The following is a 17,190-nucleotide window of genomic DNA, read 5'->3' as shown; positions in this document are numbered from 1 at the left end:
GAACAGAGCCAGCCCCAGCCAAGCCTGTCCGGCAAGGCCCTGCAGGGACCGGGAGCTGGGCTCTGGGACACTAAGGTCGTTCACTGCACACCCACGGCCTCGGGTAACTCATGGACGGATGTGACTCAAAGACGTCAGACTGGCCTGTGGGGCGGACACTGACCACGTGCCGTAAGGGATGGGAGATCGTTTCGAGTGCCATCAGACACCAACACAAAGTAAGAGTTCTCTTACCACCTCATAAGCTCTTCACCTTCTAGATTTTATGTTTGTACAAAATGTGCTACAAATGAAAATGACACAGATCTAACCAACGGGAGTCCCACCTCTGACCAAGGGTTTCCTGCCCAACTTTACACAAGACAGGATTAGGAAGCCCAACATGAGTTGACTTGTTGAATCTAACCATAAGTAGGATGCTGTGAACTTTCCATCATGTGATGTGTATTAACCAAATAGGGGGACTTGGTCACAAATTCCATTTCATTTAATAACCTGGGAGCAGAGCTGTGCCAAGCGGGGCGAAGGGCTCTGGCACCACAGGGAAGGGGCCCAAGGGAAACTGAAACGAGTGAAGGCAGTGAGCCCAGCCCCAGGCCCAGCACAGCCGGGGGCTGCCTGGCCACCAGGCAGGTGCAGGAGACACGTGGGCGCCCCGGATCTGCAGTGGGCACAGTGCAAACAGCCCTGAACCCTCAAATGCCACATCGTTCGCTCACCACCCTTCTTTCACAGCACGGGATCTACCTCAGATATGATCCACATATCAAAATCAACAGCAGAATCATGTACAAAAGCAGAAATCAAAAGATCTTAAAAACAGTATTAGAAAAGTTGAAGGCTTTGAGACAGGCTGGGACCTGGGAGCTGGGACCTTTTGCTGCAGTGCTTGCACCTGGACAAACATCTCCTCAAGCAGCAACATACAAAGAAACTTTAAACGACTAAAAACAACTGCATGCATGTGCAGGTGGAGCAAGTTATGGACAAGATGTAAAAAGGACAAAACCCAGCTGCCATTTCTGAAGGGCCGGGAGCCAAAACAGGGTACCTCGCATGCACCCTGCACACGACCCCACCAAAGGGGTGGGCTCAGAGCCACCCCTCTGGCCTGACCCCTGGACACACCCCTACCCTTACCCCATATAAGGAACCAGCTGGGTTCCTCCTCGGGGAGCGAGCAAATACTTGTTCTCACTCCCCCCGTTGCAGCAGGGGCCCCAATAAAGCTTTGTCTGAATTTCAAGTCTGGCCTCCAGTCAATTTCCATTGATCGAGGAGGCCAAGAACCCTCGTCAGTAAGAACTTAAGGAGAGAAGGGGTACTGGGAGGTAAAATCTAGAGCATCATGCGTCCAGGACAGAAGAAAGAGTGAGCAGGTCAGCAGGCAGCCCCCATGATCGTGGCCAGAGGACTCCCACAGACACTGTCCTTCCTCTGATTTGATGCTCAGGACTCAGCAGGCAAGGCCCTGGGACCGCTGGCTGCAGGAGGCCTCCCTCTAAAAACACTCCTCGAAGTTCATTCGTCTCGCGAGAGCTGTCTCTGTGCACGTCACACCCAGATGCTGCCCGTAAAGGCCCGGATCTCAGAGGGCTCGCGCCACGGGTGACGCCAACAAGAGGAAAGGCACGTACCTGAGCGGGCGATGCCGCTGTCCCTGTCCTCGTTCTGTCCTCTGCTCGGCATGTCGACCGGGGTGCTGTGAGCTGCGGGAGGCAAGGAAATCTGGTCACTGGCTCTCAGAGACGAGCGGCTCGAATTGACGGCACTCGTTTTCACGACTGCTAGTGGCGACTGGCACGAGTGCACAGAGAGAGGACCGAGAAGGCAGAATTCAGTGAACACCTGCCTGTACCTGTCACACTGCAGCAGAGAGATTTTTCTGAGTGATGCTTACCTCTTAAAGAAACCGAATCACCAACTATGCAGGCACTTGATACAATGAACAAACATCCTCAAGCAGACATTTTTAGGCATCTTCGTCATCAGTAGAAGTTAAATAGCATTTAAGTATTTTCAGTATTTTCAACACACTGAAATATTTCAAAATACTGAGTATTTTCAAAATGCTTTATAATCAGTTTTAGTAGTAACTACCGGTAACCTAGAGAAGAGAAATACTTTCAAACCGTTACATAAATTTAAAAAAAATGCTTCTCTGTTTTATAACCCACTCTCTTGGCAGATAGAAAACACATATTCATTTTCAAATATTCCTTCCTCTATGTCTATTCCATACACACCCATAGACAGTACTTTTGTACAGTTGCTAAGAAAACTCTCTAAAGGATTGCAGACTTCTCAGAATGCTTCACATTGGTCTCAACTGTGCTCTTATGGAGATACATGATAGCTGACACGTCGCTACAGTCAGCTTAACGGTGCACGAGGTTGTCCTGCCAGATCATTACACTGACTACTTGCCAGCTATTTTGTGAAGCGTGTTTATTTTCACAATTTTAAGGAGAGTATATAAACATGTTATCCTCACTCTGAAGTAGGTAGGAGGGTGTCAGTCAGCTAACTAGGGTGCCTAGCATATTTGGGGCTATGGAGGAAAACAGAATGAAGAATAAACACAACCTGTAATGTTAGCAACGAAGGCTCCCACACTAATTAATCATGCCAGCCTATGGCAGACATTCGACAGCCTCAACTAGAAGGCCAGGCCAATCTCAGAATGTACCTACCCAGGGACGGAGATGCTTACACCTGTAAAGAAGGTGGAAAGTGCATTTGAACTACTTAAGTGCTAGAGAGAGAGAGAGGCTGGGGGGTGGGGGGTGGCGGAAAGAAAGAGAGAGGGAGAGGTTGGTCTTCCATGCTCTGGTTAGAATGACTTTTGAAGACGCTGTGCAGGTAAGGATGCAGGTGAATAATGGGTCACAGATGCCACGGCAAAGAGAAACAGTTCACAGCAGCAGAACAGGCCGAGGAAAATCAGAAGATATTATCCTCTTAGAAACACGAAGGGCTCATTTCAGATCAAAATCGGCTTACGCTGGGGTATCCGCAGAGATGTTTACAACGGGTTCTCAGGTGGAAGTTTCAGAATGCCAGGAACTTGGCAGCGTTTGAAATTAAATATCTCATGAGCCCCTTGGATTTCTAGAGAGGCATCCAGCAGATTTGTTTCTAAGAACCTGCCCAGGATTTACTAAGGTGTGCGGGTCACACCGTACTCAGCATTCCACACAAACCTGCAAAGAAAGAGGCACTGCGGCTGAGCCGGAGCGGTCCTCCTTCAGCCGCCCCCGGTGGCAGTTTGCTGCCGCATCCCTGCAGCACACCTGGGGCGGAGACACACATGGGGAGGCGGACAAAGTACACACACAGAAATAAACATAGATTAAAGATAATGCCAAAACAAAACAACACCACAAACTCAAAGAAAGAAAAACGCACACCCACAACGGCAGGACCCGGAAAGCAAGACCCCGTTTACGTGGTGGAGTTTACCTAGGTTACTTCCAGTCCGACAAGGACCCAGGTTATTCTGATTTGTGTTCAGTTTCCCCAAGTTAGGGTCTTGGTTGATGTATTCGAAGCTGTCTTGCAAGCTGAGTCCAGAGAGGGGAAGGAAGGGAGAGAGTGGAGAAAAACATCAAGGAACAAATAAAGTTGTTTGCTAACAGAGAGACAACTTTTCTTTATAAATTAATAAAGTCTCACATCTACCGAAGGGAATTAAACTTTAGGGGAATTTGTTGGAGGAAAAGACAAGAAAGGCTTTGGGAGGTAGTTCAACCTATAAAACTAAATGACACATTCCGAACAATTTCACAATATCATATAACGGGGGAGGCAGAATTCTAAAATCTTGCTTTGGTGCCTGACACCTAGGATATTGTTATTCATTTCAAGGGTAATTTTACATAAACCCTCAAAATAAAATTCATTTTAACCCTTTGTTTACATCCATTCAGCAACCTTTTTCAGGAGGAGCATATAACAGAAAGTATGACTCTTATAGGACTTGGATTTCACAGCTTCTTAAAAGTTAGAATTACTCATAAACACACATGTGAGAGAAGCAGATTTTAATAATTTATTGTATTTATTCACAAGTAAAATAAAGATTTTGAAGATAATATAGCATAACGAGTCCAGAATAATTTTTACTTAAATGCAAACTTCATATTTTATTAGAGGGAGTTAGTATAATAAATGTTTAGATAATATCAAGGGTCAGAAAAAGAATATCTCACAAAAAAGTAAACATCAATTCCTAAACTGGCTTAAGTCATGACAATCCAATGTTAAATGCTCAAAAAAGTAAACTCATTATTCTGCTGAAAAGTAAGCAGATTTACTCAATGGTACCCAAATTTACAGAGGAACACACCTTTAATTTCCCAGGATTGTATAAAAAATAGCAGCCTTCATTTGACCCCTAAAACATTAAAATGCTTAATTTATAACAACATTTCTTTCAAACTTACCCAAGTGTAACAAATGTTTTGTTGTTTTATTCAAAAAAGAAGTATAAGAAATATTTCTGGGGGCTTCCCTGGTAGCACAGTGGTTAAGAATCTGCCTACCAATGCAGGGGACACGGGTTCGATCCCTGGTCCGGAAAGATCTCACATGCTGTGGAGCAACTAAGCCCGTACACCACAACTACTGAGCCTGTGCTCTAGAGCCCGAGAGCCACAAGTAATGAGCCCAAGTGCTGCAACTACTGAAGCCCACACGCCTAGAGCCTGTGCTGCGCAACAAAAGAAGCCATGGCAATGAGGAGCCCACACACCACAACAAAGAGTGGCCCCCGCTCACTGCAACTACAGAAAGCCCGCGTGCAGCAACAAAGACTCAATGCAGCCAATAAATAAAAATAAATATTTTTTTTAAATGAAGGAAATCTGAAAAAGTATGGACTTTAAAAAAAAAAAGAAATATTTCTGCTTGAAACATTCAAAATATACAAACAAATGTGCCAGAGTAAGAGTTAAGTCAGACATTTAAGTATTCTTGGTCTACACACGTAGTGTGAAATTAAGGGGGGGGGACGGGACTCAGGAGTGAAAATCAAAATACTGCCTGGCCTGAGTCCCCACCAACCACAGAGGGTGCATGGATGGCCTCTCTGCCTGGGAAACTCACCCTGTGCTTCATTCCCTTAGAAATAAATAAACACACTGACAGATGAGATTTTTTGGTTTTGTTTTGTTTTTGTTTTTGTTTTGGCCGCACCACTGATGGGATCTTAGTTCCCCAACCAGGGATTGAACCTGGGCCCCCTTCAGTGGGAAGCACCAAGTGGACCTCCAGGGAATTCCTGAGATTTTTTTTTAAGATAAAATAATATCAGGAAATACCATAAACTCATTACTGTGACCCCTCTTTCTTCCCCTTCACTTTTCATTTTCCAGGGAATGAAAACTTGGTGCCTAGCAGTAGGAATAGAGGGTAACAGGTGAAGACCCCAAATCTAGCTAGCTAGCTAGCTAGTCACTTGTCTTTAAGGTCACCTGATAAGATCCAAGGCCTTTTCATACTCACTACGTATTAGACAAGGACCACCTTTAAAACCCCCTTGCTAAGGTGGACTCATCCTGCTTCTCACCTCTAAAAGCCTTATGGCCCTCAAAGAATGACACTATCCAGAAACAGCCACTTGGAAAAACGGAGGGTGAGGAGAGGACAAGTGCAAATTCCCACACTTACTTATTTGTACTTCCACAGAAGCTGCCCATTCTGGCGGAGAAGACTTTACTAACCATGAGCTGTGGAGGAGACCTGGAGAAAAAACCAAAAGAACAGACGACAAGAGAGATGCTTTTTTTTTTTTTTTTTTTTACTTTTTACTTTTTATGAAAGTTGTATTCACTTCTGCATTTTATTTTACAGAGAATGAGACATGTATTTTTCAAATCACTGTATCAGTGAGGTGCCTAGATTTTTTTCCCCTAATTTTATCATTTTAAAATCCCAAGGATGTTAAAAGCCTGAGAGAGAGATACAGAGACACTGCTGGGGCCGTTTTCCTTGGGGACAAATATTTCAGATGAACAAACTTCGCTTCGTAGAAATATTTTCACAACAGAAGTTTGTTTTTTCTCAGGTGACATTTTTCACCTGCCATGTGGCACAGATGAACAGACAGAAGGTTGTAAGTGCAGGACTGGGAAAAGGCTTCCTTTTACCCATCATACAGCTTGTGCCTCAAGCAACTTAAATTCTGTTCCGACATGCAGAGAACAAACATGTTCTTTAATGTCATCACATTCTGCTTTTTGCAGAAACTTTTATTTTAGACACCATTTCCTGGAAACAAAAATAAAACTGAGCACTCATTCAATGATTTAAAAAAAGAAGAAAAAATATGTACCTCAATAAAAGGAAAAAATCATAACTAAAACTTTTATCTGAAAATGGGAAATTTGTGAAATTTTGAAATTTTAAACTTAAAACATTTGAATAACTCTGATTAAAAGTATTACTATTGGCTTCCTAGGTGGCGCAGTGGTTGGGAATCCGCCTGCCAATGCAGGGGACACGGGTTCGATCCCTGCTCTAGGAGGATCCCACATGCCGTGGAGCGGCTGAGCCCGTGTGCCACAACTATTGAGCCCATGTGCTGCAACTACTGAAGCCCACGCACCTAGAGCCTGTGCTCCACAACAGGGGAGGCCACAGCAATGAGGAGCCCGCGCACCACAGGGAAGAGTAGCCCCCATTCACCACAACTGGGGAAAGCCCACGCACAGCAAAAATAGACCCAACACAGCCAATTAAATAAATAAATAAATAAATTTATTAAAAAAAAAAAAAAAGTATTACTATTACTAACCTAGCAGATATTCAAAATACTTTGGTATCCAAGTTTCATTTACAGTACTTAGTTAAAGCTTAGGATTTTGTCCTGCTAATAAGCTGATTCAAGGTCAGAGTGATATAGAAAATGTCAGACGATTTTAACTGTTAAAGATATGCAAAAAATATCAAGTGCTAGTAAATATCAGATAACAAAGTTTAGATTATTATTTGACTGCATAACTTTTTTTAAGCATGTTTGAATAAAGGAGTCAACATCCCCACGCCACGTCTCACGTGCGGTGGCCCAAACTCACCGTATGTAGTGAATCTTCAGGGTGGAGCCTTTGTAGCTCATGGCGACGGAGCCGAACATCATTTCCCCGAGCATGTTCACATCAGAGGCGGGGCGCGTGTACTAGAAGATGTGAAAGAAACCACCATCACATCATGTACAACGCAACAGAAAATAATGTGCAGTTTGGTTGATAATTAGAACCATTTCTTGAAGGAGCAACTGATTATTTTACAATCTTAATCTACAATGGTGACTGCCTACTTTTTCCCCCAGATTATCACTAATTTTCACGATTTCTTCTTTATACACAACATCCTCGTACAGGACCAAGGGGTTTTATCAGAGTTCATGATTAATCTTGTTATGAGAAACAAAGATTTTCAAAGTCTCCATTTACAAAGTCTAAATAGAAAGATTAAGTGATGGAAGAGACAGGGTAACTCCTCTTGGTACTAAGGACACATCCCGAAAATAAATATCACTCCGGATTATCCAACCAAAATCAACAGTGTTGAACAAAATGCCAATCAGTGCAGGCAGGGTTGCGTGGGGTCCAAAAGATAACAGACAGTCTGGTCATCCTAAAGTTTTACTAAAACACTTCAAAAATATTTGACCCCCTAGCTTCTGACCAGTCTTTCACATCTTTTTTGTCACAGCAGAACGTGGATGGCACTGCCTCCCTCCCCCTTCCCCCAACTATGCAAAGTTAGCTCCTGTCAAATCCAGTGGGTGCTTCCCAGTTTGCTTTATTAAACATCTCAGTTGTCTGATGCACATAGTTGGCTCTCCTTTTTAAACCTCTATTTTCCTGAATCGTCCCTTGGACAGGGCTGTTCCTCAGAGGGCCCTCCTGTCACTGTCCGCATCCTCAACTGTTGCTGCGATTCTGGGTATTCCCGACGGGAACCCCCACGCCATCATCTCTGTGCCCAGACGCTCCTGGAGCCCTGGAGGCAGGCAGCCCAAATGCCTTCACTTATATGATGTAACATGTGCATGTTATGAACATATGATGACATATGAGTGCATGCGTCTGGATACAGGATGCTCAGTTCCTACTCTAAGTGCTGGTGACACAAGACCTGGAGGCTGGATGTGAGTGTCAAACAAACCAGTGTGCCTGAGACCTGCAGAGCCTGGCCAAACCAAATCACCATGCCCAGGCCACTGGCCAGATTCTCTGCTGCTCTGCTTTCTACCCAAGCAAAAACATGGCAATCAGCCTTAACACTCTTTTTTAAAACACCAAATCCACACACATATTCATATATATATTCACACACACACACACACACCCCCACACCCACTTACACACGTCTGCAGAGGAGGAAAGAGAAACAGAAATCTCTCCACCTTATTTAACTAGCCTCCTCGCTACATGCACACAGAAGCCAACAGCCTTTCACGTTCTTTATTAATAATTTCCACCCACTACCTCCATTTCTTAATCTGCTTTTTCTTGGGGTACAAAGTCCACATGGCAACTGCGATTCTCAACTCGCTGGAAATTTCTCCCTATGCTGTTGTACCCAAATACTGCCCTGAGGCCTGGCAGCTCCGTGAAGTACGGGCAGACACGTGGCACCAATCCCCACCGTGAAATGAACAACGTTCTATACACCTGCGGCTGCTGGTAACCTCCCTGGCTTTGTTGTTCCAGCAACATGGCGGAGAAAATTCCACATGGCTCCAAAAATAAAAACTGATATGTCCTCCATATGTAGTACCCTTCTGCTATTCAGTATTTATGAAACACTTCTTCCCTGATACCCAGTTAGGCAATATTTCTCAATAACCCTTATCCTCTACTGACTTAGACACACACACACAACATAAAAAATGCTACCAGACCTCTATCCTTCACACTCCAGTTAGGTCTTGCCTTTCCATCTGCTCCTATACAAGGCTTCCTTCCTTCTGCTGGCAAGTGCTGTTTTCTCAGGATGCCCACATACAGCCCCAGAATCCTTTGAGCTCTTATAATAAAACTGGAAAACACGTGTGCATTGATCTGGTTCTGACCACAAAGGAAGCAAAACAGGACGGTTTACCTCCTTTGCACTATTTCTCCTCATCTGGTGTTACACTGCATCACCCCTGCTCTGTTATAGTTCTTACCGAGAGATAAAAGCCAAAGTGTGAGCACAGCACTGGCCTGAAACACCTAAGAGCACAGTTTTGGTTTTTGGGGGGGGGGTTTGTTTGTTTGTTTTAATTTGATTTACAGTGCTGTGTTAGCTTCTGCTGTACAGCAAAGTGCCTCAGTTATACATGTACATACATCCCCTCTCTTTTGAGATTCTTTTCCCATAGAGGCCATTACAGAACACTGAGTAGAGCTTGGATACCTAGTCTCCTATTCCAGGGGTGGGGCCCGCAAGCAGCCATTTATCCCCATGGAGAAATGACAGTAAATGGCTTCAACCCATGGGGTCTTCTGCACGCAAGGGCGGCTGTACCTGGTACTTTGGAAGCTGCTCCCTGGCATACGGTAAAGATCCCCCGGAGGAGCCACAGGAAGAGAGGCTGCCGCTGCTGCATCCTTGGCAGCACCTGGCTGGCGTTTTCATGGGGACGTCCTCCGTTTTCTGGGTGAAGAGGGAGAGGAGGGTAAACAAACCACCACTGAGCGTATCAGGCTGCCCAGCACACGCTTGCTGGGGGTTCCTTTCATACATCGTTCTGTTCTGCCGAGTCTCAGCGGCATACAAAACCAGAGTGTTGTTTTTTTCTTTTCAATGAGGACAAAAACACGGCTCCTGAGAGTCTATAACATTTGGAAGAGTCGGATGCTGAGGAAGGGTGAGAGACAGAGCTGGTGGGTTATGTATTAAGACTACTCTCTTTATTATTATTATTATTATTATTATTTTTGGCAGTGCTTGTCGCACAGCTTGCGGGATATTTGTTCCCTGACCAGGGATTGAACCAGGGGTTAGGACTCAGGAGTGGAAGTGCGGAGTCCTAACCACTGGATCACCGGGGAAGTCCCCAAGAATATTCTCTTTAAATAATTCAACTGTTATTGATGTTTCAATTCATATTTTAAAACCGACAGTGAGACGTGACCTTTGTTTTGGTTACTAGAAGATTTTTTAGTACTATGTAGACTCACAATCTATAAAATTGATGAGGATACAGACATTGCTTCAAATTTAAATTTTCAGCAAGCAAATGGAATTGAGAAGGCAGAAGTATTCATCTGGAAAGATGGGCATGTGCTTTAATGACATACCTCCTCCTGTACTGCTTTAGAGCGGCAGTCCCCAACCTTTACGGCGCCAGGGACCAGTTTCGTGGGAGACACTTTTTCCATGGACGGTGGGGGAGGGGATGGCTCAGGTGGCAACGCGAGTGATGGGGAGCAACAGATGAAGCTTCGCCCGCTCACCCGCTGCCCACCCCCTGCTGTGCGGCCCGGGTCCTAACAGGACGAGGACTGGTAGTGGCTGGGGCTGGGGACCCCTGCTTTAGAGAAAGCCACGCGATCGAGTTTGTGAACGATGAAGACGAATCACTGGAACAGGGGCTCCTGTGCTTACATAGCATGTGACGCAACAGGGCCTTCGAAAGTCAGGGCTTGTAGAGGATTAGCTACTGCACGTTCTCTACATTGAGTTCAGGGCAGATTTTTATGACAGTGACACAGAGGGATACAGATAAACCTTTACTAATGTTTGTCTCCCTCCTCTCCAAGCTACACTGCTCCCTACAGAGGCAGCCTGTACCCTCTGTGATGCGTTGTTTCTATCCTGAGTCTTCTTTGCTTTTTCTGTGTGCAGCTTTGCTTGGAAAAACATGAATGCAAGTGCAGTGTACCTAATCTCCAGTGTGACAGTCACACCGGTGGTCGAATGCAAATGCCTGCAGTCATGTGCCTGCCTAGGGGGTGGGGGGCTGAAGATGGGGGAAGAATGGAAGGGGAACAGGAAGCATGTCCCCAGCAGTCACAGGCAGGGATGGTGGTCCAGGGCGTGGGGTCTCCCCCGGGCACATTCACGCCCTCGGCAGCCTCTTCCGGTCTGCCCACCACTTCACGCCACCAAAGCCAGGAACACAGCCCCGTGTGGCCTGGAGTGACGTGCAGCCCACACCTGCCACCCAACCCCAGGCCCTCTGGCTGGCACCATGCATGGAGCCATTCAGATTGGCGACAGCACCCCAGTACAGTGAGCAGAGCCCACGCTGGACTCGCTCTGCAAGCCTCCCCAGGCCCAGCTCCTCTGTGATGAAGTGAGTGCTCCCAGGAAGCTTCTGTTCCAGACTCCAGGGTCATCACTGCTCCTACAGACAGGATTCCGGTTACTTGTGTAAACTGGTGAGAATTTTTCCTCCACCTGGTACCCCCATCAGGAGCCTGAGTGACGGAGTGAGGGGGTTCACCTACACCATCTGTGCAAGGCCTCGGGGAAATGGGAAATGATGTGGGAAAACAGAGAAACCATGTCCTATCCACCAAACAAAGGGCCAAGTGCCGGTTCAGCTGAAACGATACAAATCTACTATGAGAGCCTCCAGGGAATCACCTGAGAGATTTCTTATGTCTCCCTCCCCGCCCCCCCCACATACACACAAGCCACCTACCTAACAAGCCCAACAACTGCTATAATGATTAGCTACCTGGCCAAATTCCAAAGCACATGGGATCCTCCCAGCTAAACCACCTTTAACCAAACACTTCCTTCCTGCAGAAATGACCTTATCAAAGCAGGAAGAGACCTCAGCCCTGAAGAAACAGAGACCCTGACATAAACTATTTACTTACTTAGCTGCACATTCTCTAAACTGCCAGGATTCAGTCAATACAGGTAGCAGATTATTGAACATGAAAAGAAGAAACGCAAAGGGATTTATTTAATTTACAGACATCTGAATAACTGTTGAAAGGTGACAAGTCAGAAATACACTGGACAGCTGTCCTGAAGACTCACAGGAAAGACCAGACTCTGCTCCCACCTGGACACGTCACTCTACCTTTCCCGTTCTGGCTCCAAGGGATTGAGAGCTGCTCTGTCCCCATTTTACCCACCCCAAGGCCCCCCATGCCCCACACCACCACCATCAGCACTACGACCACCACCTTTACCTCCATCACCACCATCACCTCCATTACCACCTCCATCACCATCATCACCTCCATCATCTCCACCACCATCACCTCCATCACCATCATCACTTCCATCACCTCCACCACCATCACCACCTCCATCACCATCATCACCTCCATCACCTCCACCACCATCACCCACCATCACCACTATCACCTCCATCACCACCACTACCTCCATTACCACAATCACCATCAGCATCACCACCACCATCATCATCACCATAACCCCCACCCCCACCCCACCCTCCACTACAAAAAGGAAATAAAACTTCCTTGGTTAAATGGGTTTGGGTCGTAGGCCCTTTTGCAGACAACAGTGCACGTTAGCACCCTGCAGCCCTGTGGCGAGGAAAGCTCTCCACTTCTATTTAACCCAGTGCTATATAACACCTCTCACTACCTATGGGTAATACCAGACCTTCCCTTCAGGTGAACGCTTCATGACTTTTAGCCTTCTAGTTTTCCCATTACACGGCACACATTTGGCATCAAAATCCTACTGGATTGCGACTCACCACAAATTCGCTTCTGGTAACATCTACAATACCATGCTTAGCATCTGCGTGATGACTTGATAACAGTCTCACCTGTGTATATTAATAAGAACACAAATGGGGTGCATGGGGGGAACCCCTGCCCGTATTTCCTCTAAACCCTAAGGGCGCTGCACGATTCAGCCCAAAGAGCAGACGATGGACTAATAAACGCAAAAGGAGAAAGCAAATTCACATTTCCTACCTGAGCTGCCACCTCCTCAAGCTTGTGAACAGCTTTAGAATCAAACAAGACTTGTCTGCCTCTCCTTTCACAGTCCTGGTAAACTATGAGGCGAATCTCGTTCAGGTCCAACTCCGAACATGACCAACTGTGGGTAAACAAGAGAGAAAGAAGTCGTGTTAGCGACAACACTTGGGACGGTCACGGAGAGACAAGTCTCCCAGCCGGTGTGCACGTGCGCGTGGAAGCCGCAGCACGTAGAGGGCGCAGTCCCTGCACACCTGGGCACACAGCCCTGCCCGTGGACTCGGATGTGCCGGTGCCCGTGACCCCAGCTGGCAAGGCTGCTGAGATGATAAATCACCGGAAAGCGAGCTTCCCCTTCCAAAGCAACTTTGGGCGGAGATGTCAGGCAGGACCAGCAAGGGCTGGGCAGGGAGCTGAGCCTGGTGCTTGGGTGCTGGGGGTGGCGCAGCCTAGGTCGAAGGGTCTGGTGCGTTCACGCCCCTGGGCCATCAGGCCGGGAATCTGGAGCCAATCAGGAGAGCCCCTGCACTTTCTCTCCCACCCACCCAGGCTCAGGCCAACCGAGAGGAATTATATCTCCTGGGACTCAGTCTTTTTTTCTATCGTGGCTGGCTCTGACAGGGAAGTTTGGAAAGCCAAGCGTATCACTGTATGGTGTCTGAATCGCAGACAGTGACCACGAGTAATAAAGCAAACCAAAAGCCACTGGGACAAAACCGCTCCAAACACAGGTTCGTTCTTCAGCAACAAGTGAAATGATAACGCCCGGGGACTAAGGAAGGGCAACTATCTAAAGGCACTGCTTTGGGCATCGTCAGTTATGTGTCTGTCCACCCGTTCAACACAGATGGAGTGCCTGCCGTGTGACAGTCATGGTGCTGGAAGCTAGAGGTTGAGCAGCTGGTCAACTAAGCGGACTTGGTCCCTGCCCTCAGAAAGGACACGGTTCAGTGGGGAACACTGGGCGAGTCGTCATGTGTAAATGTGTAACTACAGACTGTCCAAGGGCAAGAAAGAAAAGGAGGTGATAAGACTCTTATGTTTTCAGGTGTAAGGGGTGGTGGGGTAGGGTGGAGACGTCCCCAGGATTTAAGGAAGTGACATTTAACCGTGACCTGAAGAAGGACGCGTTAAAGAGAGGCGCAGGGTGAGCATGCAGAACAGAGCAGGAAGAGGGACGGGACGGGAGGTGCAAGAAAAGACAGGCAGAGGGAGACGCTGAGCTGGAGAGGCAGGCAGGGAGGGCAGCAGGGGTCAGCTCACCCCCGAGAGCGCAAGGGGCCGAGGCGAGCCGGTCCGTAAGCTCAGTCTACTCGTTTGAGAGGTCCGTGGCCGAGGGAAACAGGGCTGGGGCACATTAAGACTAGAAGCAGGAAGGCCAAGTAGAGTCTGGGCCCTTCAAATGAAGGCTAGAGTGATGGCAGCCAAAGTGGAGGAGAGGGGACAGGTGCCGGCGGCACGGAGGCCAGCGGGGTGCTGGGTGCTGAGAGCACAGGAGAGGAGGGTGGTGAGAGATGGAGAGTTAGAGGACGGACAGACAACAGCACGCGGTAAACCTAAGAGATGGTGTAACAGAGCAAAGTCAGACACGCGTGGATCCAGATCCAAATGCAGAGCAGCCTCTGTCACCCCAACCCGACAAGTCCCGATGCCAGTGCCTGGACCACGACGTTTCACACAAGGTCATTAAGAACACCCTCTGCAGTTACTAAAACACAGTACACATGCTGAAGTCATTAAAAGCGAAAGATCAACAAAGATTTCATTGCTTTGTGCTTTCTTGTTGAATCTATTTTGCCCCAACAATGATATTTTGCCAAAACAGCAGCATCATTTACAGAGCAACTTGTTCAGTCCTTATTTTTGAAGGGTAACACTGACTCAAACGTCAATCAAACTGAGGACAGTCCCTCGGGAAGAGTTAAAATTGAATAATGATCACAACACTATAAAACGCTTCATGTTATTTTTTGATTTAAAAAGATGAAAAGATATCGGAAGGGAAAAGCATGTATGTCAGACTGTCCAACTTTTTGACCCAAAAACCTTAAAAAGCATTTTTTAAACTATGAGGGAGAGTTCCCTGGAGGTCCCGTGGTTAGGACTCTGTGCTTTTACTGCCATGGGCTCGGGTTCAATCCCTGGTCATGGAAGTAAGATCCTGCAAGTCATGCAGTGCAGCCAAACAAATAAATAAACTATGAGGAAAACGCTATTCTCCTTCTTGCACATGAATATTGTCACTGGCTTGACACATAACTGTAATTCTGACGTTCCCCATCTCTGACATTAGTAGAGGGAATTTTACAGTTAAGTCGTTTGGACAGGAAATGCAAGAGGTTAAAGCACCTTCCTGGTGCTTTGCTGAGGGCAACTCTCTGCAGGACTCGAAGAGGTTGGGCCTCTGCCTTAAAATACCTGGCTAGCACTTTAAAGGCATTTACTCAGATCAGAAACACCTTGTTTCTGGGCTTTTGCTGAAAGCACGGGAAGAGCATTGCCCTGGCATCGGGGGACACTGTATTATTTGTCTGCTTTATGGTCACAGCTGTATGACGGGAGGCACAAGGAAATGAGATGGTTTGTCTATCTTTTCCTACTGTAAAATTTAAACAAAAGGACTTACATGGACCCTTTTCAGTTTTAAAATTCCATGATGTGACAATTTGCCCGGCTGGAACTAAACCAGGTCTTATGTCTGGAAAGGGAAGCAAGTGAGCAACGTCTAAATGACTTACCTGAAAGGTGACAGGCAATAATGGTTCAAATGATTTTAAGTACAGAAAACTGCATTGTCTTTAAGGCAGACATAAGCATGTGCTGTAGTTGAATTGTGCCCCGCCCCCCAAAAGAGATGTTCGGTTCCTGATTCCTGGAACCCATGTGTATGACCTTGTTTGGAAATAGGGTCTCTGCAGACGTCACCAAGTTGAGGCCATCCTAGATCAGGCTGGACCCTAATCAGAGGGCTGGTATCTTCCTAAGGGGATGGAAATCTAGACACAGACACAGGGAAGATGGCTGGGTAAAGTCCAGGACAGAAATCGGAGCTGTGGGCCACAGGCCCCAGAAAGCTGAGGAATGGTGGCCCTTGGGGGGATACGGTAAACAAGAAATGTCTCTATCCTCAAGGCACTTGAAGGGGCAGTCACCTGGGTAGCCACAGAAAACAAGAGGTCAAGGCAGAGCACAGCAAGCAAGAGAAGAAACAGGGGACACCTCAGAAGCAGCAGTGTCTGGACGAGAAGGGATGAAGGGTGGCCAGGATTGGACGTGGTGGTGAACGGGGGTCACCGCAGGCCAAGGGCAGGGCACGGACACACAGTCGAGTAGCACAGCGTCCAAGTCTCGGGCGGCTGGACTATGTTTCCTGCGTGAGGACTGCATAGCAGAGGAGGCTGGGAAGTTTAGGACCACCCGTGGAGGACCCAGACCGCTACGTTGAGGAACCTACATCTGCTCCACAAGCACTGCGGTGTGTGCGGTTCCAACCTCCTGAGAAAATGACTGACGTGATTGGACCTGCGTCAGGAGAGAACTAAAGCTGCCTGAGAAACCATTTTCCAGGAAATGGAGAGGGGCCCGACCGACCGACACACCCTGGGCTTCCAGGACACAAGCTTGCAGGGACCAAGGTGGTGGGTGTCCGGTTTGCTGCAGTGATTTGTCCCCCGGGACCCACAGGGTAGGCCTCTGATTCCTCCCCTGAACGTTTACAGGAATCAGGCTGAAGTGGGCTCAGTACATTCAGGGAACCACGATCTATGAGAGAAGAACACTTCAAAGACGTTCTTCCTCTGGCTCTCACGCAAGGAAACAAAAATTGCCAAAGTCAAGTTCATGGGTGTGATCCGAGAATGTGAGTGTTTAGAGTCAGGTATGCTCGGGAACTTTACATGGTCCAAGAAAAGGGAACACGAAACAACACAGAACCAACAAAGCCAACAATCATGATCGGGACAAAGACCGGTGAACACCGTCCATCCGCCCAGCAGCTCCTGGCCCTGGGTGCAGCCGTGACCAAACCACAGCCCCTGCTCCCACGCACTCACTGTGCTCACGGCTGCATTCTCCTGCCACGTGGACTCTCATCCACGTTCTTTTTTCTGCCAACCCCACCACTCCTCTTCTCTTCCCCCCCCCCCCAAAAAAAACTCCCTAAATACAAACAGAGACCCTTCTCAAGAGTAGTAAGGAAGCCCTAATGACTATTACCTGGGGGGAAAAGAAATAAAAAAGAACAGCAGGGTGGAGGAAAAGGGAAGGTTATACTTCA

The 17,190-nt window shown here is 47.3% G+C and overlaps 1 protein-coding gene across 2 annotated transcripts in view; it reads right to left on the bottom strand.

Moving 5' to 3' along the window:
* Nucleotides 1–17,190, bottom strand: part of FNIP2 (folliculin interacting protein 2) — a 122,959-nt gene that overhangs the window by 51,734 nt on the left and 54,035 nt on the right. The window contains exons 2-8 of one of the 2 annotated variants that reach the window (XM_057726154.1): nt 12,909–13,035; nt 9,520–9,648; nt 7,077–7,177; nt 5,671–5,742; nt 3,463–3,563; nt 3,204–3,293; nt 1,638–1,709 (exon numbers count right to left, since the gene is read on the bottom strand). In XM_057726154.1, coding sequence (XP_057582137.1) covers nt 1,638–1,709; nt 3,204–3,293; nt 3,463–3,563; nt 5,671–5,742; nt 7,077–7,177; nt 9,520–9,648; nt 12,909–13,035 — 692 coding nt within the window. The remainder of the gene's footprint in view (nt 1–1,637; nt 1,710–3,203; nt 3,294–3,462; nt 3,564–5,670; nt 5,743–7,076; nt 7,178–9,519; nt 9,649–12,908; nt 13,036–17,190) is intronic. The other variant, XM_057726155.1, reaches the window with a different exon arrangement.

This window comes from Hippopotamus amphibius, chromosome 3, assembly GCF_030028045.1.
Source record: "Hippopotamus amphibius kiboko isolate mHipAmp2 chromosome 3, mHipAmp2.hap2, whole genome shotgun sequence".
NCBI lineage: Eukaryota > Metazoa > Chordata > Mammalia > Artiodactyla > Hippopotamidae > Hippopotamus > Hippopotamus amphibius.
The sequence above is the reverse complement of the archived record's forward strand: the minus strand, read 5'-3'. Positions and strand labels throughout refer to the sequence as shown.